The 25792-nt window shown below is 41.5% G+C and overlaps 1 protein-coding gene across 4 annotated transcripts; it reads right to left on the reverse strand.

Moving 5' to 3' along the window:
- On the reverse strand, positions 1 to 24592 carry LOC103381913 (disks large homolog 5). 4 transcript variants are annotated; one of them, XR_521851.3, is made up of 35 exons: positions 23654 to 24586; positions 18751 to 18819; positions 18055 to 18223; positions 17699 to 17842; positions 16629 to 16812; positions 15712 to 15968; positions 14795 to 15107; positions 14315 to 14545; positions 13312 to 13496; positions 12977 to 13102; positions 12616 to 12748; positions 12406 to 12530; positions 12093 to 12268; positions 11882 to 11985; positions 11510 to 11602; positions 10413 to 11381; positions 10159 to 10282; positions 9923 to 10073; positions 9548 to 9669; positions 8994 to 9077; positions 8745 to 8904; positions 7953 to 8033; positions 7602 to 7764; positions 7386 to 7519; positions 7150 to 7287; positions 6876 to 7059; positions 6537 to 6685; positions 6283 to 6453; positions 6000 to 6196; positions 5720 to 5863; positions 5431 to 5558; positions 5173 to 5282; positions 3603 to 3712; positions 2361 to 3275; positions 1 to 2237 (listed from the first exon to the last, which is right to left on the reverse strand). XR_521851.3 is itself a non-coding variant. In XM_008314508.3 (34 exons), the coding sequence occupies exons 1-34, from the start codon at positions 23949 to 23951 to the stop codon at positions 3172 to 3174; spliced, it is 6030 nt and encodes a 2009-aa protein (XP_008312730.1). In that variant the 5' UTR covers positions 23952 to 24586; the 3' UTR covers positions 2260 to 3171. The 4 variants fall into 4 exon arrangements, 2 of the variants coding, with proteins under 2 accessions (XP_008312730.1, XP_008312731.1); XM_008314508.3 differs by lacking the exon at positions 1 to 2237 and having other exon boundaries at positions 2260 to 3275; XM_008314509.3 differs by lacking the exons at positions 1 to 2237; positions 7953 to 8033 and having other exon boundaries at positions 2260 to 3275; positions 23654 to 24584.
- Positions 24593 to 25792: the final 1200 nt, after the last annotated feature.

Below are 25792 nucleotides of genomic sequence, written 5' to 3' on the forward strand. Positions count from 1 at the left end.
TTCCTTTGAAATGCAGATTCAGTCGTGCGCCTTATATGATGCGCCCTCCTTGGCGGCGCTTGCGCGTTACTTTCAGTGCTCGCGTAATAACAATAAATAAAGCGTCCGTCAAAGTTATAGTGAACTCACGACTGCGTGCACAGCGCTCGTGAATTTACAGCGTGGTAAATGAAAGTCCTCTCCTGTCAGTGGATGGATGGATGGATCACTCCTCCACCTCCAGCTTGCAGGGGCTCCGCGCCCTGTTGAATGCGCTGCCGCCTGCGTCAAAAGTCGCGTTGAGCCGATCTTTATTATAAGGAAAGCTTCGTCGGGAAACAAGCAGCGGTCTTCAGACGCCCTGTCCCCGCTGCTGCGGCTCTGGAAGCTGCCTGTCACATCCAGTCGCTGTGGAAGATGGCACCGCAGATTTACAGGTGGCGGACGGAGGAGGAGCCATCAATAGTCGACGTCGATGCTTATCTGGATGTTTGGTTATTTATAGTGACCGCTTCATCCATCTTTGATGACTGTTACTTTGTGGTCACATCCGTCAAACACCTACATGTGGGGGCATGGGTTTACACTGAATGACAAACGCTGAAGTCAAATTACAAAACACAGACAAAAGAATTCCACCTGCTTCATTTTTTAGTATTAAGTTTTCATTAAGTATTAAGCATTTCCTTTGCTTTAATTGCAGGATAGACAGAGTAGCTGTCTAACTGAAATATAAGATAAAAAAAATAAGAAGTAGTTTTTGTTTTTATGGACTCCTTAAAACTACAAAATGACAGTAACAGGACAAAGAGCAGTGCTCTGTACATAAAGCAGCGTCATAACTGCGGATCTGATTCAAAACAATTAACATCTCGCCAATCAGTAAAAAAAGTGTTTTTTCTATTATAAGCAGATGTGACAAAGTGGTGTGAAAACAATTTCTCACCTGCACTGGTTGTGGTTTACGCCACCTGGTGGACAAATAACGCACTGAACCTTGAGGTCTTTGAGGAGAGCCCTGGTGTAAAAGTTGGCAGATATAACAAACACCATAGATTTACACAGTGGTTATTGCCTATTGCCACCAGTTCCAGTTCCCCTGTGACCATGTAAAGGAATTAAAGGGAGAAGATAAATTTGTAAATCTAATTTTCTCATTAGCTGGTACTTCAAACGACCAATTCTTTATGTGAAAACCAAAACCCATTAGGAACCTGACACTTGCAAGTGGAAATTTTTTAAAAAAAAAGAAAGAAAAAAGGTTGCTGTACATGTGACACCAAAGGATGACTAGATATTGGTTCATAATTTGACAAGGTTTTTAACTTAATGGAATTTGAGTCTAATATAAATGTACTTTTCAGGATCTACCAGAATCTTTACTGTCAAGTGCGTGTAGTCTCATTCAGTGCAAGCACTAAAACGGCACAGATCAGTGAGCAGCTCTTTGGGTCTATGCCCTGAAGAAGTACTACTGACTCAGGTTTTGCTTAATAGACTGCCTGCAGAGAAGGCCAGAAAGAGCAGCACTGTCTTGTGGATTTAGAGAAAGTATTTAATAGGGCTCCAAGGTAGGAACTGTGGTACTGTTTGAGACAGTGAGCAGTAGCAGAAGAGTATGAGAGGGACGGGTTGTTGTTGTTGAAGATTTGAAGATTCATTTCCATAGCCATGAGGTGGTATGCAAATGTTCTTCACGAATGGGAGCACCACATTCAACTTTCATATGTTCAGATAAGTTTTTTTTCCCAGATGACCTGACACATTTAGGAAGTCACCAGTGCATGAAAAGCAATTTAAAAAGTGAAACTAACCGAGCAGAGAGCGAACAAAGATGAACCTTTACCACAGACTAGTGAACAGACTGCAGCCGGCTGAGCGGAGCAGAGCGGCTACATCTCTGCTCTTTGTTCACTGCTGTTGGGAAAGAACCAGAGAGAAGAGTGGGGAGCAGTGGTGGCTTAGAGGTTAAGAAAGCGGACTTCAGGTTCAAGTCCACCAGCTGCCAAGTCACCACTGAGGTGCTCTGAGCATGGCACCATCCTCACACACTGCTCCCCCTTAAAGCTGCCCACTGTTCACCTTGGTGATGGGTTAAATGCAGAGTGTGTGCAGTGGTGTGCAGTGTCACAATGAAAAGTAGTTCACTTTCCTTTCCTTTTACTTCTCAAAAGGGTGGAGGTTTCTTCCCGATGACTGCGCTGCCGCTCCATCGATGTGTCCAGGTCAGAAAGAGTCAAATCTGTTCAACACGCCATCTTTGTAAATGTGAAAAGCAACTAATTAGGTAAGAATAAACTCAGCATTTCAAAAGACACACAGTGACAACATGCATCCCATAAACTGCAGTGGTTGTTTTAATATTTTATAGAAACACGAACCTTCATGACCTACTGCTGAGGTTTCGTCCAGCTTTATCATGAAATGTTGACACTGCAATAATCAAGGTGAATGTAGTGACAGCCGACCATGACCCGGGAAACAAATAATCCCTTCTTAAAAGTACACTTGAGAAACAGTATATTCAACAACAAACACAAAACAATTGAGTAAACTGGTTACACCAACATACCTGTAGTTTGAATCATTATGGCAGTTAATAATAAAAAAGAATGTAAAGTGATTAAAATATGTTTAGCTTGGCACATTATTAGTCTTAGCACTGAAATGATGTCAACATTCAAAGATCTGGTTACACAGGGTAAGAGAAAAAGAACAGAAGGAAGCCAACCTGCCCCGATTTCTTCTAGAAATACAAATCTCCTTTCTGTTGACTAGATAAATTCATTTGTATAACAAACGTTCGTATCCGACATCACTAAACTGTTTAGATAAATAAATGGCAGGAGAGAAAATAAACACATAAATATATAGAGAGGAGCACACTGCTCCCAGTTTCTTCATATCCAGAATTAAGTCTTTAGTTTGCATCCATGTATATTCCTATGGTCCAGTCCGACTTACTCACGGTTCAATTAAGGAAGTGCTACTAGATTTAAGGAGGAATAGAACGTTCAAGTAACAAGTGCTAGTGTAAACAAAGCTATGTGTGGTACAGTACAACTCTACTGCAGTGGAAATATTTACACCATCCTCGTCAGTGCAGGTGAAGAGAATTGGAGTTGAGTGCACCCGTTCACCGTGCGACCCATAATAGAAGTTTAAAACAAAATGAGTGATTGGGTGAAAGTTCTAAGGTGCTCCGTGTGGAATCCACAGTACTTTACTTTGCTCCTGCTCCACAATGGTCAGGATCTGAGTGCAAATGTAGGAGACGCTGCCTCCTTGGACGACACCTTTGAAAACAGGAAGGGTCAGAATACTGCTACGAGCTCTGCAAAGACTCAGACTCGGCCTCGGCCTTATTGACATTTATCATTTATCATGCAACATGAAAGAGACAAACACAGTTCCCAGGTCTCAGTGTATTGCACAGATCACTGCCACACGGTGTGATCAGCAAGCATTTCTCTGATGCTGCGATAACATCATTTAACAATTAAAATACCTACTAGATTATTAAGAATAACCCAATAATTAAAGTCTACACTACACTAATCTATATTTAATTACTGCCTTTGAACAGACACAGAAATGATTTGTGCGTCAAAGTCACTTCCTACCTGTGAAGAAGCGGCTGTACTCCTGCTCCGTTTTCTGTGCCACCTCAAACTGCTCCTTGGAATGTCTCTGTGATAGTTTATCGCGCAGGTACAGCGGATCCTTCTGTTCCCTGACGGCACATCAAGAGAGGCAGATTCCACACATTTAAAACAAGCTAGAAAGTAATGCAAAAGCACATTTCTAAAAACTCGTTATTGATCTTTATATCAGTACACACGGCAGAAGACGATAAATCAAGGGTCCACAACCCCTGGTCCACAGAGGCCCCTAAGTCATTTGGTACCATGCAGCAGAGAAATAATTAATCATTTACTTGATTTAAAGACAATCTGGTCATTTTCATGAAAGTTTTTAAAAACATAAGTTTTTTGGACAAAAGATAAAAGAAGAACAAAATGGCGCTACTTGTCCATGGTAGTGGCCGACTGGTCCTTAGTACAGAAAAGGTGGGGGACCACTGCAATAAGACAGTGTACCAGGGCCTCATCAGGGACTGCACACATGAGTGACTATAAACAAGCTGCAACAGAGTAGAAACTCAAAGAGAAATCCTTCCAGCCCACTGCCTCTCTCTTCAGTCCTCATCCACTGGGAGCCTTTGACCCAACAACAATCACACTGTCATTTCTCTCTGGTACTCAGTGCAGACACACACACACACACACACTCAACATATTGGTCTGCTCATGACTCCCACAGGACAAAAGCCCATGTAAAAGCCAGAGCTTCTGTCTCACTGCAGCAGACACGAGGGGAGGTGGGAGGTGTGTTTGTGGCGGCCACTCTGAACGGGGGCACAGAGTGCTGCAGCCACCCACGCTGTGATGCCGAGCCACAGATCCTACACGCTCTCTCTGGACAGCTGGCACTCAGCTGATGACAGCACAGGCTTAGAAAGAATCAATCTCCATCTTTGTTTTTGCTCGCTGCACCACTTTATGGATTTTAGTGATGCAAAGTTAGTGTGTGGCCGAGAAAAGAATGTTTCTGCTGCGAGTCTGTGAGGCACCACGCCAGGGGCTGAGTAGACTCTGACCTGATATTGAAAAAGAATTGGAGTCTTTTGGCTAAGTCTCCCTGTTTCAACCTCGGAGGCGGTAAAGAAGAACTACTGAACAAATGAAGCTGATTAAATTAGTTTCATGAACTGCTGTGCCTGCAGGATTAACATGATTGGGGAAGCAGCAGGAGGTTTGTGCACCTCCTCTGGACAGAGAAGGTTATTGGAACAGTTCAAGTTTATTTACACACCCAAAAATTCTAAACTATTTCTAAGGACGGTATGCATTGAAGTGCAGCAATTGCATAAGAATGTAAATATAAAAAACTACAAGATAAAACCAGTTGATCGTTGAGGTTTATATTACAGTTTATATTATATATAATTACAAATTTAGGTGAATTGATTATTTTTATTTTCTAGACAAGAGGTTAACAACAATGTCTATCAGAGGCACAGCATTTTTCTATTTTTTTTTTTCAAATACAGTCATACATAGTGGGCATTACTGATAGTCATGATCATTGTTCTAGACCTTAAATGTAAGACATTGGGAGGAAAAAACTTACTTTATCTGCTTGGCATTTTTGTAGCGAATGAAAATGACAATCGGGTAGATGTGAACGCTGTGAAGGCGTTCCATGGCGTACGGAGCGATGTCTAGCAAACAGTGACAGTCCTATTACAGGGAAAGAAAAAAGTAAATTAAAAACTGGTTCTGTGATGGTTCGTGGCAGCAGCTCTGACATTAATAAAATACTTTTACATATGCTGTCCTAGGTTTGAAGACTTTAACCTGATGCTTAATGACTGGTTTTTATTTTTACCTTCTCTGTGATTTCCTTTATTGAGGCGACAGTCGTCACGTCAAAATGGCCACTCCTACGTTTGTAGTCGATGAACACACAGTCCTTCACTCCTCGCTCTATTGCCTGCTGAGAGGCCTTCATAATCTCTGCAAGCAAAAATCAATGAAACTTCAGACGCACTTTCTTTTCCTGTTCTGTTCTTTTTTACCTAACACATGGCATTAGGACCAGTTTTAATGATTCATAATGTCACCTTGACAGAAGCGCAGATATTGACAATTCTACTACAGACCGGTGACATGCTCACCTGGCAGACAGCGGCAGAATTTAGCAGGAGCCTCCTTCACCAGCATGTCCTTACAGGGCTCCACCAGTGGTCCTAAAATCAGCACTGGCCTGGGAGACGAGCCCTCCACCTTCTGTACTTGCTGATACATCAGGTTCCCAGCATCTTAGCAGAGAACATGGGAAATAACAACAACACCAGCACATAAAACTTTTTAGTTTTGTCATCATGATTGACAGTGGCGTCAAATATTTTCAAACTCAAACTCACGGGATTACGGGACATTCAGCTGGGGCCTTACCCTCTGTGATGGGGAACGAATCTGTGCTCATAGAGTCCAACGACATCAAATCCTTCCCATCCTTGGACCCGCTGCGTTTGTGTTTAAGCCTTCGCCGGAAAAAGGACCGCCGCGCAGCAGCAGACAACGTCTTGCTGGTGCTGCCGTCATCTTTCATATCAGCCATGCTCTGTCTCCTGCAGAAGTCCTGGTCCATTCTGTTCAAAACATTCTCTTCTTAACACAGGATAAATACATCCAGAACATGCTTCTCTAAACGAGTGACACTACAGGCCTCACTCACATGTATTTACTTGGGATCTGCCCTCGCTCCAGCTTGTGTGCGTTCTCGTCAAGTCGCCATGCCGTCCAGTAGCCGAAGCTTCCGTTAGGAAGAGTGTCTTCTACATACAGGATGTCGTCCTTCTTGAAGCTTAGCTCTTGTTCTACTTCAGCAACCCTCTCATAAAGTGTTCTAAGTAGAAACATAAAAGTTTGTTGGCTTAATAAGGAAGTAACTAATTATTTGACTCAAACCTAATTTCAAACTTCACAAACCTTATAAAGAATCCATCTCCTGGAGTGTCTTTGATTGTAGCCAGGTGGTCTGCGTAGCTCTGTACTTTACAGGTGATTGTTTCTGCTGGTTTTAACATTTCCAAATAAGCTTCTTCTTTAGTTTTATTCTTCATGCTCGTTCCGTTGTACTGTTTGCAAACAGTGAAGACAGAAGACATTTAAATTATTTAACCGTTACGCATAAACCTATGTCCGTGTTGTGAATGTTTAAATAGAGAACGACTAAAATAGAATTATTTGTTCATAACAACTGCCCAAGTGTGTTGTATTATAAATGCACCATGCATATATGATAGCAATGTGACAGGCTGCAGGCACCTCCAGCAGCAGGTCCCCTGGCTGCAGGCCGTCAGGACTCTTAGCAGGACTGTCGTCATCCAGACTCTCCACAAAAATACCAAACAGGTTTCCTCCACAGATCTGAACTCCCAGCTCCCCATGAATCCTCTTCAGCCTTACCAGCCGAGGCTCTGCAGCCCTGCATGAACCTAAGGTAGCAAGTCTAACACACACACAAAAAATAATAAAAATCACACTAGGATTGATTTTCCAGCCTCCGCTGTGAGATGCAGTTTAGGAATAACTCTCTAACCGAAATGAGTTGTTAGCACTGGTGACAGTTGCGCCATCATCGTGTTCTTCAAACATATCTATGACACCCGTGTTGTCTGGAGTGGTGGCCCCGCTGCCTTGAAGTGTCGGCTGGCTGCTTAAGGACTCCATACGTGATCTGAGAACAGAGACGAACAGAAATAAGTTGTATTCCAATAATTTAAAATGTATATACGTATGACACATATATTATGACATCTGCATAAATATCCTCACCCTGAACGTGAATGGTTGCCCAGTTGAAACATGTGAGGGTTATACTGAGCCAGAATAGTGACTGTATCACACTGCTGCCCAATCACCAGCCGTGCCTGCTGCTCATTGGCGTTCCGGAGGTTGATCCCATTGAACTGTAAACAGCAGTAATTAATTAGAAGCAACATAATAAACTGAACACAGCTGGTATTATTCAATGTGCTGAGGCCTTGGTACCTCCAGGAGCTGGTCTCCATATGTTAAGCGGGCGTGATGTGCGATGCTGCCAGCAGTCACTTTGGACACAAATACGCCGCCGTTTTCCCCACTGACGATTGAAATACCCAGGGGTTCAGCTCCTTTCTGCACTGTCACACTACGTGGCTCCTCCAGGTATGGACTATGAGAAAAATATTCAATAAAAGAATTATAACATCTATGGGCAATACTGTTGTCTAAAGCATGGGGTCACTAACTACATTTGTCTGAGGGCCAGGATTTCTCTGGACAGACACCATAAGGGCCGGACAATCAAATAAAATAAAATAAAAATCACATTTTTGTCTAAAATTATCATTTGATGTTTACTTTGGAATCCAGTTGTGGGCAGGATTGGACGGCTCGGCGGGCTGGATTCTGCCTGCAGGCCGCCTGTTGATAGTCACTGGTCTAAAGGACATGGCATGCAATTATGAACCATTAAAGTGAAATTCAAAATAACAGCCTGAATAGTTACTCTTGCCAACAAATAGTTGTTAACATTAACACAGCTAAGAGGAAATGATTTGCGTCCAAGATGCAATGCCATCTAGTCTTAACAAGAAATGGCAGATGTGCCAAGAGCCTCTGTGACTCCAAGTCATGCAATCATACAAAATTCAACAGCAATATGAATAAATAAAAAGCAGGGACAAAAGGATAAGACTAAATGGATTCAAAGCTAAGAGATTCACTTTTTTGTACTGGGTGCTGATGCTGGTGGGATATATGCTTTTAAAGTTTCACAGTAAAGAAAAAAAGATCAGACCAAAAGACTGACAAGTTTAAAACTTACATTTCTTAAATTGTGTTCACACTTAACTGTCAATGTAAGTTACATGCAGCTGATTCTATAAGAAACATATCTTAGAGTAAGACAACAGAGTTGTGGCAGAGAGAGATTTTCAGGTTGCAGTGAACAGCTGCAGCCAGATAGAGATGCAGTGATAGATGGTGAAGTCATGAGTCATGTGTATGAGCTGGAAGCTCACAGCCTTGTTTACTGCTGTATAGCCATTTAATCACATTAGGCCAGACAGAAGCACAGACAAATTGTGGAAAACATGTCATGTTCTGTTGAATGATGACACTACAACAACAGCGACCAGCGGCCAGCCTCACCCATCTTTCCTCCTGTCGCAAACAGGAGCAGGACTGACTGATATCCTTGGCTGGGTGGAAATGGAACTCTGTGACTGGCTGCTGCTGAAAGACGATGTCTCCATGTTGACGGGAGATATTGGAGGTGTTGGGCTGCTACACTCTGAATGTGTGAGAGAACCTTGACAGACAACAGAGAGGTGTAAGTAAGGGTGTAGAGAAATGTGTTCACTGCATGGAAAAAATACCAAAAAAAAACCTCAACAGTACCTCTGTCAGATCCAGAGGAATGGGGATAACGAGCTGGAGGGATTTTAATCCGTTCCGCCTTAAACTGTAAAGTACTCAAGGAGCCTGAAGAAAAAAAACAAGGTGTTTGTTCATCCTATCACAAACAAATGAGTCACTTACGTTTAAAAAAAAAAAACTTTACATATGAAAATAGTCAACAAAAGTCTGTGGGGCAATGACATATTTTTAAACAATAGAAAATGTACCACTAAGCCCAAGTGTCAAACTCAAGGCCCGCAGGCCTTAATTCTGTGCGGCCCACAACTCAGACTGGGTTTTAAATTTCGGCCCAAGTTTGACAACAAAACAAAATGAATCATGTCTTTCTTGAATCACAAAATGTTTAAACAAACGTGTACAAATGACAAATCAAAAATGAACAACAAAGCATTCGCCTGTCAAATTTGTGTTGTTTGGCCATCATGTCGATTACAGTACAGCAGCGAGTACATTAGGTGCTGTATCATAATTAAGCACATAGTTTTGAAATACAATGTTGGATATGATGGACTTCAACTTCATACTGTACATACCCAGCCTGGCACTTGAAGGTAGCGAGTTGGTGGTGTGAGGTTGCTGGCTGCATTTTGTCTCTGTCGACTCCCCGGCTCGCTTGTGGCTGAGATCCAGACTGAGGCGACACTGATGCTGAGGGCTGGAGTCGAGATAATGGCCTCAGTAAGTTTCTCCATGATGTCGTCAGAATAAGATATAATTTATCCATAACCATGCCATTTTAAATATATAAATATTGTTGTTGATAATGATTAAAAATAATAATATAAGAAATAAAACAAACGTGATTACAGTGGATTTCATATTCCTCTTTATATTCCCGACTTTTGCCATTTGGAGTTGTGTTGACATATCAATGTCTGGAAAGTGGTTGGACTGGGAGAAATAAACACCTTGCATGTGCATGCTGATGGACTTCTGAACTTGGAGTGGGGGGAGAGTTGTTGTTGTTGTTTTGGATCTCGTGGCTCCAGGCAGTGAAGACTGGATTTCTCATCACAGCGGTCACAGCAGAACACGGAGCCAGACCTCGCTGTGTGGAGTCTAAAAAAAAACAAAAACAAAAACACTAAACAGTAAGCATATTCCAAACCCCACAGCTAGCTGTTTACTTGATAAGAGGCCTTACGTGCTGTAATGGTGCTGTAGCTTGGAGGGGCAAATGGCATGCTGTACCGATTTGTTCTCATAGGAGAAAAGCGCAACAAATCTCCAGGCTCTGGGGAGTACTCATCATTGGAGAAACTTTGTACCTGCAGGGAACAAGTGAATCGGTCAAAGGATGCATCCAATTTATTTTTATTCATCAGTTAATACTAATTATTTAAGTTATGTTTTCTAATTAAAAAAGATAGGCATATCAAGTGTAAGTCTATGAATCACCTGCATGGGGACAGGGATGTGAAGTGGAGTCATGTTTCTACGCAGCGCTGGAGCAGATTTTGGTCGAAATCTCCTCTTTTCCTGCCCCACTGCCCTGTTCGCACCACCCTCGTCTGCGGCTGTTTTTTTGGCACTGCTCTTCATCTCTCCTGGAGAAGCATCACTGTAATAAAATTGACTTCCTGCCTCTCCTTCATCCTGTGGTCCAGTAGGTTGACCAGGAGAAGCAGGAGGAGTATCAGTGGTGATGGTCGAGTCTGAGGCAGAGCTGTTCTGATGCCGATGTTTGAACCTGAAAGAGTCACTTCTAGCAGGCGGGGTGGGAGGGGTCTGGGCCGACTCGGACATTGAGCTCTGTGGCGAGTGTTTGGGGAGCTGGGAAACAGACATGTAATCCAGCTTTGGCTGCACCTCAGGTCTCCTGAACATGTTCACATCGAAGATGGACTTCCTCTGTTTGGGTTTTTTGTAGATGGACAGCTGGGCGTACTCCGGGACTGAAGCACCAGCTATTACTTTCGGCCATGTGCCTCCACTTGGCTTGGCTGGCGAGTTCTGTACTCGTTCCAGAGTCTGGGGAGCCATCCCTGGTGAGGTGCGCTCAGTGATCACAGTGGTGAATGTGTATGGTCGATGTTGAACGTCCTGCCGCCTGTAGCAGATGTCTGGATGAGGTTCTGAGGGGGTGTATGATGTGGAGAGAGAGCGAGAGTGCAGCGAGCTGTTGGAGAAGGTCTGGTGAGGAGAAGGAGCGTTGGTGCTGCTGTCCTGAGAGTCTCCCGTATCCTTGCTCCCTTGCCTGCCTCTGCAGCCTAGGTCACAGCTGCATATGTCAGTTTGTGTGGAGCAGTTGTGTTTCAGATTCCTGCAGTTCCCTGTGTGCACCTCGCACGTCTGGAGTCTGGAGATCTTTTCGGAGTCTTTCAAACTTTCAAATAAGCTCTGACCAGAGCAACTGTGTGGGAGAAACTGTTGGGAAAAAAAGAACATTTAACTTCGTCTTTATCAATGAATTAAATTCACAGACACAGACTTGTTTGTAAAAAAAAAATCTCTTAAAGTCAAACCAAAATATGTGAACGCCAAAGGGAACACACCTTCATAAGAGAGATGCTCAGAGAATCCCGACAGTTTCTAAGCAGAGACTCACATTCACTGAGTGACTTGTTGTCAAGAGCAATTCCATTGATCTGTGAACGTTAACAAAATATAATTTCAAGTAATTATTTTTATTATTTTATAATGAACCAATACTTAAAAAAGGCTTTATATCGGGAAACCTGTAATTCACTTTTTAAAATACTGAATAAACAAATAAACATTATGCAACCTCAGATCATTTGGAAAACAAGTCACGAGAAATGCCACTAGATGGCAGAGTTGGCGTCCAAAACCTATAGGTAGACACACAAAAAAACCCAAATGGTTCTTTATGTAAAGACAACTAGATTTCTGTGGTCCATACTCACAGCTATGAGTCTGTCACCAACAGTAAGGGCACCATCTCTGGTCGCTGGACTACTGGCAGCCAAAGAGGCAACAAACACTCCACCTTCCAGGCCTATGCCACTATCTGAGAGGGAAAAAATGACAAAGAGGGGTGTTAAAGTTGCAACCTAGACAGCAAATAACAGGATGATTTTATAATGAAGGAATTTTAATTTGAAGTTTGAAGCTGACCTTTGTGTCCAACCAGGTTAATCTGGATGGGAGTGACAATTCGTCCCCCGAGTGACTTTCTTCGGCGTACCACCATATTGATCACTCCCTCTTCACTCAGAACAGCATTAATCACCTGCTTCTTGTCCTTATTGGTCAAGTCCACATCATTAATTTTTAACAGCCAATCATTGACTCTGTATAGGGACGACAGAGACAAGCGTCTGATCATTTATTTGTTATTTAAAACAAATCAAATAAAATGTAATAACCAGCATGAAGAAATAAAATTGTTGTCCTAATGAAGGGCTGATGATATTTCACAGGGATGTACCTTAATCTTCCTTCAGCAATACTTCCTTTTTCCACCTTACTGACAAATATGCCACTGTCTCCAGGTAAATATGGATCATTGACGCCCTCAGCAATTTCAAATCCGAGTGCTTTCAAATCCATGTCCTGAAAAAAAGGGTTTTCGGCTCAATCGATCAAAATGAAACACGCAGAAAAAACAAGTGACACTGAAAATCCCTGTGGCTCTTACTCTGTGCTTTTCAAACTCAATAACTTCCGTCTCCCACTCCATTGAGTCAGTGTCAATGGCAGAGTCATGAGAACTGTGGGCCATCAACTGACGAAACCGCGCTTCTACTTCCAACTGTTCCTCCATCTTTTCTCTGCATAACAAAACCAAACAACAACAAAAATAACAATGAAAATGTTTAGACAGCTCTGAGAATAGTGCACATTTTCTCCACTGGGTGTCACTACAGTTCTGGGGGGAAAAGGCAGACAATCTTGCTGGGGCAATGAAGAACATTTTCACATAAAATCTAACTTTTAACATAATATAGTATACAAGAAATTAGTTGATGACAAGATGTAAAAAAGATTAAAGGATTTACTTTAGTTCTTTGAGTTCTCGTGCAGCATCGTTTTTCTGTTTCCTCATATCGTCCAGATTCCTCAGAGCATCGGCCAGTTCACTCACAGCTCGGTCCCTCTCTCTCCTCAGGTTGTCACATAACGTACTGACAGATAAGCACATTTACAAAAAAGTTACATTTTTAGTTGTCTCTAAAAAATTCCCAAAAAATTCTGTCAGCTTGTCCACCTAGTTTTATGCTAGGTGGAAATGAACTCAGAATCCTCTGGATGGCAGGCGTGAGTCCTACTACATTAGCCTTGCCCTTCTCCCGTATATGGGAACAAACAGATGTATCTGTGATTATTTTCATACCGAATGCTCTCCCGTTCTGCCACTATCTTGTCCCTCTCCTGGAAGGCCCAGTCACGTCGACACTTGGCGACCTCTGCCTCCTGCAGAGCCTCTTTCAGCTCCTGAGAAATTGCCTCGTACTGTTTCCTCAGCATCTCAATTTCCTTGTTGGCACGTTCCATGTCCATAGTAGCACAGTCTTGCTTCTGGAAAAAGAGATATGAGCATACATATATTTTATTAAAATTCCTAAAAATCAAAACAGACAAATTTAGCAATTTGACAACCAAATACGAGTGTATTGGGTTTTGATTTATCTCAGACAAATCCAGTAACTGGTCAAAATCATATACTCTAATGCAGCCTAAAAGCTTTTCTATATGCCTTTAAGAAGGATTTAGGGCATCATGACATGAGTGTTTGAAATGAAAGAAAACATCACTAAAATCTAATAGTTTTTTCTCATCAGGTTCAAGGGCAAACTTCACAGTATCATCAAAGTAAAAAGCAACAATTACCCATGAAGATCCTGTCAAGATAGCCGGAGGTCAAACTGAGTTCAAAGGTCAAGTAGGGTGGTTTCCAATGTGTATAACAAATGTGGCTTTTAATGGAAAGTCTGCTTTCATATGTAAAGTACATGTTCTTTAGTCCAGTCCTTCTGCAGTCGGGAGACGGTCAAATGTAGAGACCGCATTAATTGGTCCAGAGCTGAATTGATCCCATTACACTTTAGTGCACCGTCATTCAGGTTAATTATTGATTTCAGATGCGATACCTTTTCACTCTAATTGCAGGTAATTCTGTAAGGGAGGATTGAAGGATTTCTGAAGGATTCTAAGGACTTTCACTACAATTAGTGCAACAAAGGCATGTATCACAACAAACTACCATGCAGGGTGCTGCCAGCTGCCGGCAAAAAAACATTCACTAATACCACATGAGATTGGATGAGAGAATTACTGTCAGGGAAATAAATCAATCCTTCCATTTGTAATAATAAATCTCCGCTCTGTCTAGCTACCTGTCTAGCCTGGTAATACTCTCGCAACAGCTGGTCCCTCTGGATGATGGCCTCCGTCCTCTCCTTGCGGGCCACGTCCCTCTCCTCTCGCACCATTTCGATGTCCTTGCAGGCCTGACTGAGCTCTTTCTGGGCCTCGGCCTTGTCCTTCACCTCGTGGCAGTATTTCTCCAGCAGCTCGTTCTTTTCACAAATGGCCCGGTCCCTGTCGACTAGAGCTGAAGATAACTCCTTAAGAAGACAAGAAAACAAAACATTTCACGATAAAGCATTAAACACAGGAGGAGGAAAACATATTATGAAACACTTTTTTATTCTTTTCAGGATACAGGGTTAAGTTATTACACTTTTCTACCAGATACCTTGTTAACTTCTTTAGAAAAAAATCAATACTCTGTCTTTGAATAATGTTTTGAAGTCTTACATACATAACTCCAGGTGACTAACAGTATAAACAAGGACCTTTTTTTTCAGCCGTACCTGTCTGAGAGCCTCCAGCTCCTCATTAGCCACCCGTCTCTCTGAAGAAGTATTCTTCAGCTTGGCCTCCGCCACCTCCAGTCCGGTCTGAAGTCTGTCCACCTCTTTGATCACTTGGTCCCGCTCGCTCATGATCAAACGATACTCACTGATCACGGAATCTCGTTCCTCCTTGTATTTTTCGCTGTCCTTCGCAGCCTTGAGCTGCTGGGTCTTCAGCCGTGTGGCCTCTGACTGCAGCCGCTCCATCTCTCGCTGCAGCTCCTTGTTCTGAGCAGCGGCCTTGGACAGTTCCTGATGTGTGCTGTCAAATCTGTCACATAACAAAAAAAAAAAAATATATATATATATATACATATATATATATATATACATATATATATATATATATGTATATATATATATATATGTATATATATATATATATATGTATATATATATATATATATGTATATATATATATATATGTTTCTCTTTGCTGATTATTTTAGCCATAGAGATTTCCAATTTGTGTTTAAAGAGCTCCTGAGAACAAGGAGTGGCCATATAAAAAATGGTCCTGAGTCAATGAGGAAAGCATAAAAATAGGAGCGCAGGTGTTCTTCCAACAGGCTTCACCTGCCTTGAATAAAGAATGGAAGAAATACTGGACAGAATTGACCTTGGCTCTGCGTGCAAGTATTCAGTTTTGAAAGTTTAAAAGATTTCTGTTAGCACGGTTTGTCTGTAAGCCAGAGACTCATTCTGCGCTTACAGAATGGTCTGGAAGCTTTAACTACAGCAATAACGCTGTCCGACAGAAGACAACTAGCTGATTAGAAATGTTTTGGAATTAGCTGGATACATATAACAGGTGCAGTTATGTCCATAACCTCTGACTCTGTACTGTAATGAATTTACTGAATTTCCAGTTCTACCTTCTCAAAGACGAGGAGTATTGCTGCTGGTAGTGGATGGCGACGTCTCTCTGCTTCAGCAGAAGGTCCAGCTGTTTCTGCAAACGAAGGTTCTCCTCCTCGGCCTGGTCCAGGCGACTGAGGTCCACATTATGACCGGCCGTCTTCTCGTTATAGCGCTTCCTCAGGGCCTCGTAGTCGTTCTTCATGGCCTCTAACTTATCCAGCGCTGTGTCGTACAGCTTGTTGAGGACATCAGATGACCCCTCTCTCATCACCTGGAAGAGACGTCATATGGGTAAACTAATGTAATGTCTGAACAACCACTTATAATGGGTTGCCAAAATTAGGTGTGACATTATCTTTAATATATATTCAATAAATATATAAAATATATATTTATATAAATACATACACACACACACATTTTATTGCACAGTATATAGACATACCACCTAAGGCTGTTTTGTATCAAACTATTTTGTTTCTGTTCTAATAGGCCTGTTGCTCTGCTTTAAAGGCCCTCATTTAAACAGAAGGGTGGTTTGAACCGGACCCAAACCACCTGACTACATGGCCATCAGTTTGCCTCCAGTCACAACTACGTCTGTTTGTTGTTTAAACATTAACAGGACTAACCACAGCTTTGTGTGACGGCAGACGTCTGACTTTTATGAGCTCACATTACGTGTTTTTTTTAATGACATTCTTGGGCTACATCTAATATTATTATACTGAGCAGCAGTTTGTCTAAGACTGGAAAACTTCCCCTGAAACTTTCCATGGACATGGAAGCTGTTGTGGATGTGTTCAAGAGTGAAATTCTGATGGCAATATAAATGACTTAGACGTATCAGAAGGTGGAACAGTGGCAGACTCTGCATCTGCAATATATTTAAATCTTGCAATATGAAAGGCTGAATAATTTGCCTGGATACCTGCTGGTGCAGAATCCTCATATCGGCTACTTCCCGCTGGTCTTCATCATGTAGTCTTCTCAGCTCTTCACAGGCCTGCTTCATATGGTTATGCTCCCTGACCAACTGAATGTTGTCCTGTCTCAGCGCCTCAAGCTCCTCCTTCATCTGGGTCTGTTCACTGGCCAGACGACTGTGCAGCGTACTGATGAGACAACAACACAAGTTCTATCTGGTTTGATGCAAAATGTTTTAAAATTTGAATTACGTCTTATTGGAAAAAACATGAAATGAGTTCCCTAAGTTCTATTTTATTTTATTTATTAAATGATATTTATAAGTGTAAAGGTATGATTAAAGGTATAAGCAACAAATAACCCCAAAGGTGCAATTAAAACATGAAAGGGTATATAAATTTCAAGGTCTGATATTTATCATTAACAAACTCTGGACTGAGTCACTGAAGCAAAGATAATCTTTGATGACTGCTATGTGTTACGTGTAGCAGCCATCATCTAACTCCCTTTTCAATGAATACACTTCATAACAATAGAACAATATTAAATACAGCCTTTCTCTGATTTGCAAACAGGGCCCAAAAGCACGTGACAATAATCCTACATCTGTCCGCTTGCATTACGGCCAGATGTTGTATTCCTACACTTTACACACAGAGCGGCATCATTAAATCATACACACAGACCAGCCTCTTCTTCACCTCGATGGGACGCGAAGGAATGGCTCACAGACGACAAATGTTCATCACATTATCTGTGTGGTGCAGATGTCGTGCCATGCACACGCAGTTCAGATGGTGAATACAAAGCGTGCTTTGTCATGAACTCTTCCAAGAAGGGCATTACTTATGGAAGCAATATAGCTTTGTCTTGCAAAACTAAAGAGTGAGAAGATCCAACTAAGAAGGCTTTTCCTCAACAACCAGAAAGATTAAATAAATAAAACACTCTCTATGCAATCTGCTATGAATGTCAGCGAACATAAAGCAAAGCCTGTCAGCTGTGCATGTAAACACACCAATGTGGCAACTGTTAAAACATTTAGAGAAGCCTTGTTGTAAGCTTTCTACTCACTGGTAGAAGTCAGCTTTCTTCACCGCCTCCTCGCACCTCTTCAGGGTGGTGCTATGTTGGTTTTGCAGCGACTGCAGGTCTGCCATCGCCTTCATGCACTGCAGCTTCAGACGCTCATAGTCATGACCTGCTTTTGAGTTTGGTCTGTGTCCCAGAGAGGATTAAAAAAAAAGAAAACAAAAGTGCATAAGAGTCACGTTAATAATATCATCTAGTTGGAGGAGACCAGCACGTCTGAGGAAACATCCTACAGACCTTGTGCTCACAGAAGAACAAAAGAAGTCAAGAGTAATTAAAAACATGCTGCAGAGGGAAACAGACAGTAAGGGGCATGTGATTAAAACACATGAGAGAACCTGCAGTCATCAAAAGTGCTTCCGGGTGAAGAGAGAGCCAGACGTTTACGCAGTTCGTCCCTCTCACGGGTCACATGTCTGAGCTGGAACAGGACCGTCTCCATCTTTTCGTTGACAGAGTGGTTGTCCATGTGGGCAGGTGGAGGAGAGGAGGCTTGAGCTGGCGTACCTGTGGGAGTCGTGTCAAATGATAAGTCAACTCAGTAGATTAACTTAGGTTTGTTGCATGGAAACATATACGCTAACTGCTGTAGTACTGCCTCTAACTATTGACTCCATGACTTCATTTATACAGTCGGAAGGATGTCACAACACAAGGAACTAGCAAATATACAGTTTATATTTTATATCTTTTCTCTCTTTTTTTGGTGATTTTTTACAAGTTGAATGCTTGTAAAACACAATTAAATCATTAACATATCACAACTCGCCGTTCTCCTTCCTCCAGTCAAAAACCATTACTAAACTGAGCTGTGTGTGTGCATGTGTATGGGTCTAAATCCTTCTCACATCTGTGTAATCACTTGCATGTGCTCAGAGTCTGAGGAGGCAGCAACCAAAGACCGACAAACCAATGGCTTGTTTAGGAAAGCGAGGTTGGCTTCTAAGCACCTCTTTCTGCTTCCTCTGACAAAGAATAGGTCTTTAGAACATTTCCTTGCTTCCACTCAACACCTGGAACACCACCACACTCACCTAAGCTGCTCAGGGAGCTGCTGCTTTCAGAGTCGGATGGCATGGTGGACAGGACACTGTAAGTGGACCCTGCAAGGGGAAGAAAAACATTAAAGTCAGCTTTGAGTGTACTCGACCATGTCTGCATTATAGCTGGATGATTATCTCCAGCATTGTACGCTACATCAAGGCTCCGCAGCTTGGGTTACATTTAGGGACCTTTGCTGAAGAAAGGCCAGCTGGAGGCATAATAAGGTGGGACTTTCCCCAACTTTGGATGACAGGGCTGACAGCAAAGTAAGGCTAATTATCAGTTGGTCAGGGAGGCTTGAATACTGACTAGCCAGGGCCCCAAAGAGGCTGCAGCCTCAGAGACTCTCCTTTTATCTCCGCTGACAACATCACACAGTCTCCTTGTGAAAGCCCCAGCATCATTTATAGCCTTCAGTGTTACACAATTAACTGTACAGAGAGAATTAGAAGGAGTACAAGTATCACACAAAAACAGCATAAAAACAATTGAGTTGTTTTTTAAAACGTGTACTCAATGTATGCGTTGGACTTTGTTGCACTCTCATGTTAAGGTCAAAATGTCAGGTTTGCACAGGAACTAGTACCATACTTTTTGTCATTCATTATGACTCCCAAGTGCAAGTCAGACTCCCCTGATGTTTTTATTTTAGCAAAAATTGAGTTATGTCGCATTGTAGGAAGGCAGGAAGTCACGTGATATTCAAAATATATCCAATCACTATGTGGACTATCAATCTGGTTACTCTATGCAAAGTCAACTTAATCCTCATCATTGAACAAATAACCAGTATGTTTCTAAAACAACTGGATGTATTTAACACACAGCAGAAGCCAAAACTAATTTTCAGGGGGGAGTCTTTATGTGGGTTGAGTATAGTGTAGTTCAATCAGCAACTTCCACCAAGCTGTAAAGTCTAACACTCAACTTGGGCATGACAAACGTTTCTATTTACCCAGGTCCCAGTCCTCTAAATCAATCCCTAGTTGGCCAAGTTCCCACTAACTAAAGGAGACCATGAGTTTGATTAAAACTGGAAGGAGCCCAGCGAACATGGCTCACCCCTCTTTTTTCCCAGCAAAGTACTGAAAGAAAAAAAAGACTGATGTGCCTCAGGAACCGTGGCATCCCATGGATCAAGCTCTCTTTGTTCTCACTCTAGCTTAAGTTTCCCATGACTCCGTTTGAGCAAAGAGTGTCTCAATGAGCAAGGTTCAGTGTGTCATAGCTCTCTCACTTTTCTGCTCTGTGAAAAAGTCATGTGACCTGGCCCTCACTGTGGCCTGACCCTCACCACTCAAGTGTCTCATCTAGGTTTATTTCTTTGCTACTAACACAGCCACACTGAACTTTTCTTCAGATCACACAAACCCTTAGTTAGAATGATACAATGAAATGGTAACATGGCATTTTTCATAAAATTGCCCCAATTTCAGGACTATAACATTTTAATTATGAATGTTATAAATATGACAACCAAGTTAATAAAACAGAATAAATAAAATACAATAGAACACAGCAGTCTATTCATGGACCACCTGTTGAGGACCCATTCCTTAAATAATACTTTGTAAAATGTGATACTGTTAATGTCACTAAGCAAATACTGTAATATTTATGGCTTTTGTCTATTCAAACAACCTCTGAGTTTGGACAATCTGTTACTTCATGTTTATCTATGTAAATAAAATTTTTTTGCAGAACAGTGGGGATACAAGTTTAATCCATTCAACAACAGCACTCGTGTGTTGATCCACTCATATCTCAATTGCATTTACTCCATTAAAAATAACTAAAAACCAATAAAGGGGTTCCAGCCCTGCAGGAATATACTATTAATTAATTAAATTACAACCCATCTAAAAATCAAAAACATATATATATATATATATATATAAATATAAAATAATACTTAAGAAAACACTATCGTTATAATAATGGGTAAAATAACCAAGCAAGGGACAGTGAGCGGGACTGCACAACAGTGTCGGGTGGGAAAATGGAGCTTGGTTGAACACTCATAACTCCATGTTTCCTTGTATCACAAGGAAAATCTTGCAATAGTTTGTTCCTAGCTTACTCGTAACTTGGAAAACTCGTATTTCAGGTAGCTCGTATCTCGAGGCCTAACTGTAACTGAGTGCTCTAATGTGGCAGTTAAAATCAGACCTTTTTTCCTCTTTCCTTCTGATTAGGATCAGTCTCATTTTGCAGTGGCACATGTGAATACGTCAGTCATGAAACACACCCTTGTGATATGGTGCTGTTCTGCTGCTCTTCTTTGAGTGGAGAATAATCAACAAAAAAATATCTGCTGTCAGGCCTGGAGTCATGCTTGTGTTAAAATGACAAACACATCTTTGTTGATTAAAAAAAGAAAAGTTATAAGTCACAATTTTAAACATCCCCTCGTACTAACAACACAGAGACATTACACTGGTGAGATCGTTTTAAACTGGGCTACACATCTCTGTTGACCTGTTTTTTTAAAGTACTGTATTGGCCACAGGCGTCTGGGGAAGCTCTCCCTTGTTAATGGAACGTTGTTTTGATTCCAAAAGGTGTTCCCGATCTATTGGCCCTTGGGATTCTGGGTGACGGGGGAGAAATGTGATCACACTACTGAAAGTGTGTATTATTAAAAAAAATAAAAGTCTGTAACAAGCTACTGTTTTCCTTGGGAAAGGCCCTTCTTTTGGCTGTGCAGTGGAGGAACCAGTCTGCCCAGTAGCAAAAAGAGGCTCAGTTCCATGTGACTACCTGCAAAGAGCTGCAGACGACTCCACCCGATGAGTCCAACCAGCCCCAGTACATGCTATAGTCCAAACAAAGTCTTCTGTTTTAGACTGCGTGTACTGCGTGTCTGTTGCGGAGCATATGTTTTGCTGACTGGACTACAGCCCCATGCTGCCTGAGAATGATAATGGTGTATTTAATGCATTAACATCACACAGAACAGTTCAAAGACTACTGACACAGTAAGTCAGAGTAGGCCATTTACTGCAATACAGGTTCAGCATGGCTAATAAAGTGTTATCGTTACTGCTATGGAACGTAATGGCAGTTCAATATGATAAACCCAGCCTTATATGACTCTAACAGCACACCAGAAAACAGATACTACCCACATCACACTATAAGCAGCCTCTGCGCTACAGTCTTTGACCAGGATATAATTAACATTCTGACCATCAGTAGTTGCTCTGTCCTGTTTTTACCCATCAGCCTGCATGATGTGTATTGTCACTAACAGTGGAGTCATAGCAGGAAGACAAAAAACAAAAACAACTACAGTGTTGTGGTTAAAAAAAACCAAATCTACAGTCTAACTTTGTTTCTTTTTTAAACTGATCTGTCGGTAAGGATTTTATGAGTTTGACCGACTGTAACAGGGGTATTTTATCACTGAGGAAAAGAGAGACACTAACACTGTTTTACAACGTTGAAAGTCGGCTTTGCTCCATACACTTGTTATTACTCACATATTAAGTGGCAATAAATGGCTGCTAAAACAGACTGCACGATTGCACCAATGAAAGCAAACACTAGTTGATTAAATATATTAAATATATTTATCTAACAATTGTACTATGTCTTTTTTGAACCAATGTATCATTTAGAAACAATAGCGTACATATAGAGTACTGTATCTGTAACTTTTTAATTGTGCTACAACAGGGGTCACTAACTATGTCTGGCAGAGGGCCAGAATTTTTCTTGAAAGGCACCTTGGGGGCCGCACAATTAAATAAAATGAAATTAAATTTTTTTTTTATTTAATATAATTCCACTTTAACTAGAAATACACATAGGCAGCAAGATCATTTTAATTGACAGTGTTGAACAAACTAAGAGATTATAATTTTAAATATAGCTTCAGCTCATTCATTTCTACAAAGCTTTAAAGTGCTGGCGTTTTTTGCACCATGACCTCATTAAAACCCACGTCCTTCATTCTCATCTGTGACTGCACACAACACAGAGCACTCAAAAGATAGTCACAGCATTGTGTGCATTAACACACTTTTAATTCTTCACCCACATTACTTATTTATTTGGCTTTGACAGTGGGTTATTGAGTCCACCACTCACACACACCGCCCCCTTTCTCCAGGCAGCACTGCTTGTCACTGCATTGATTGTGTGTTATAGTTCTGTTAAATACATCCAGAAAGGTTTTGCATTTAGCTGCGTTGCAACAGTGACAGCCACAGTAATGTGCTGTGGGTGCATGTTGACAAACATGTTCTTTATTACCTATTTAGGACCTTTTCTTGTATAAACAAGGACCAGTGTCAGGACCAGTGACGTGATAAATTCAGACACTCTTGGTATGGAATTGTGTATTTAATGTAAATAAGTACTTGCCTGAACAATAATAAATAATGTTTAAATGTAGCCTTGCTTGAAGCAACGTCAGAAATAGATGGTCATCATGGACGTTTAGATTTTGGTTAGGATGTGCATACTTACCTGTTACCTACATGTTAGGTCGTAAACACCAACTCCGTTGGGACATGCAGCCCTCATGGGGACCAGAGGTTGGTCTTAATGAGGCAGAACCTGATTTCTCACAACCTGACACTAGTGTGGGACCAAGACACAATTTGTGATTCAGTTTGATTATACATTAATAGGTTGTAAAAAAAAGCTTGGGCCTTTACCTGACTTTCTCTCTCCACTTGCACAAAATAGGAGTCATATCAGTCATACACACTGTCTCATGATCAATACTCATAAAGTCATGATGAAAGCAGCCAGCAGTTAGACCTGACTAAATCATAACCATCATCAACGTGCAACAACAATACAAATGTTTACACTCAAATACACTTTATAACTCGCTACAGCAGGATGTGGTCAAAATAAGGTAAATATATAAGCGTTGCTCACCAGTCGTGTGATCCACTGGTCCAGACCCATTCAGAAGCAGTGAGTACAGGTAAGGGTGAGTCTTCTCCAGGGCTGAACAAAACTCTGAGAAATAGTCTGTGTCCTTACTGAGCAGGATCTTCAGGAGAAGATCCACTTTCTCCGAGTTGGACGAACAGCTGTTGCCCAGCTCGTAGCGTTCAGACTGGCTGAGTGTCCCGCAGTGAAACAAAACATCCACCACTCGCTCCACGTCTGTTAGTGACTCCATTAAGTTCTGGTAGCATTTCTCCAGTAACTCTTTATGCCTGGGCTCCATCTCTGCACTCTCTCCGTGTCGCTCCTCACTCCCCCTCCACCCGCCTGTGCTTCAACCAAACCAGCTTCGGGACAAATCCAGCGTAATCTTCCTGGTAGTTAACTTCGCTTCGGACTACAGTCGAAAGAACTCCGCGGAACTCTTACGTACGGCCCGGTTGGGACGGTTCTCAACCCAAACTGAAGGATACACAAGAAGTGGCCATATTTGTTGCCCAAGGCTGTTGACTACACGGAGATGACAACACATTTTCCCAACGAAGCTCCTACTCCGTCCTCGTCGGGAAAAAGACAAAAACACGTCCCTGTCGTTTAAGGCCCCACTGTGTTTACACTACAAAGAATTATTCTTCCTGAAAGTAAGTTCTCTCGACATGCTGGAAAGTGTAGAAACTCCTGAGGAGCCTCCTCCTCGAGACTACAAACTCCGCCATGACTCAGAATCGCAGCTGAAGCCTGTGCCAATCATAATTCCGTGCCTTGGACATTTAAGGTAAATGTGGGCGGGGCTTTGTTTACCTGGCTCCTTCACTGTAAAAGTCACAACAAAAACAGTTAAGTACTTCTGCTAATACACGAGATATAAATGTATACTTCCACCACCCGTATTAATTTATACAGGATAATTTGTTTGCGTTAAAACCGCCCAGTACTTTGCCACGCCACAAATATGCGCAAAAGAGATCAATATAAATAATAATATTAACATAAGCATTTTTGTCCTTTCAAAGCTACCATCACATGAAGTGCAGTCGTTCTCAATATGTGGTACACGTACCACTGCTTGTACTTGGGCTTCCTCTTGTAGTATGCAGGATATATATATATATATAGTCCGAAGTGTGCGAAAGTCACCTAGCTTAACAGATAACCACTGCATTAGTGTGTGGTTTCAGTTGGATTTAACCATCGATTACCAAATTCACAATAAATTGCCACTCTGCCATATAGTTAGCTTTGGTTGATAAATAATCTAGTCATTAGTAATTAGGAATAAATTCATATCTTCTGATACTGTGCTACTATTTCAATGTTGGTCATACTCCTTGTACTTGATGAGCAAAATTCTTTTAAGTGGTACATAAAATTTAATGTAATGCATGCTAGACGTGGTAACTGATGACTACACTAGTTATTATGTTTGCAGAACAGCAAGAGTCATTTGCTATACATATGGAGAAAGAGATATATATATATATTTGTAATAAGATAAATAATTTTCAAAACATCAGCATCCATCTCTTTTAGGAGCAGACTCCATACCTCCACATTGTATAATGGTCTGCTCCTCATCTGTATTGTCCCGTGACAAATCTGACCCGCTTTGTGAGCTTTCTTCTGCTCCACATAATCCTTCAGGTCTGACAAGAGGCAGGCGTCAGCACAACACTGATATTCTGTAGATAGAAATGATCAAACAGCAGACACAAAAATCTGTACACTCGTACTGTATCTTGTAATAGAGCTGTTCTAGCAAAATCCCAAAGCAAGAAAACAAAATAATTCAAGCAACTTTACCATAACTGCTTGTCGGTGGTCTGCATTTCCAAGGGGGTGGGGGGCTTAAGTATATTGCAGACTGTGACTCTAATTTGGAGCTAGGTGGAGCCTAGCTCTAAAGCTCAGTTTTGTACACAGTGTGCTTATACATTTCTCTTGAAACAGCTTTAACCATGTCAATAGTTATGTAACCAGACTATAAAAAACCTGGACATTTATTTTGTACATATCACAGTATTCCAAAACATGGGCTGTTATCCACTAACAGTTTTATTTTATATTATTTAAAGGATTACTTCTGGCAGTACTGCTGCTCATTAAACAACCGTTTGATTACACAAA

Source organism: Cynoglossus semilaevis, chromosome 8 (assembly GCF_000523025.1).
Source record: "Cynoglossus semilaevis isolate Cse_v1.0 chromosome 8, Cse_v1.0, whole genome shotgun sequence".
In the NCBI taxonomy this organism is placed as follows: domain Eukaryota; kingdom Metazoa; phylum Chordata; class Actinopteri; order Pleuronectiformes; family Cynoglossidae; genus Cynoglossus; species Cynoglossus semilaevis.

What these genes read in the sequence shown, in the direction of transcription:
- LOC103381913 (XM_008314508.3), bottom strand. Translation starts at nt 23,951, where the DNA reads ATGGAGCCCAGGCATAAAGAGTTACTGGAGAAATGCTACCAGAACTTA. An exon ending in GGCAACCATTCACGTTCAGG is followed by an intron (nt 7,288 to 7,385) that starts GTGAGGATATTT and finishes CTCTGTTCTCAG; the next exon opens with ATCACGTATGGAGTCCTTAA. An exon ending in ATTCTGCCGCTGTCTGCCAG is followed by an intron (nt 5,559 to 5,719) that starts GTGAGCATGTCA and finishes TTTTGCTTGCAG; the next exon opens with AGATTATGAAGGCCTCTCAG.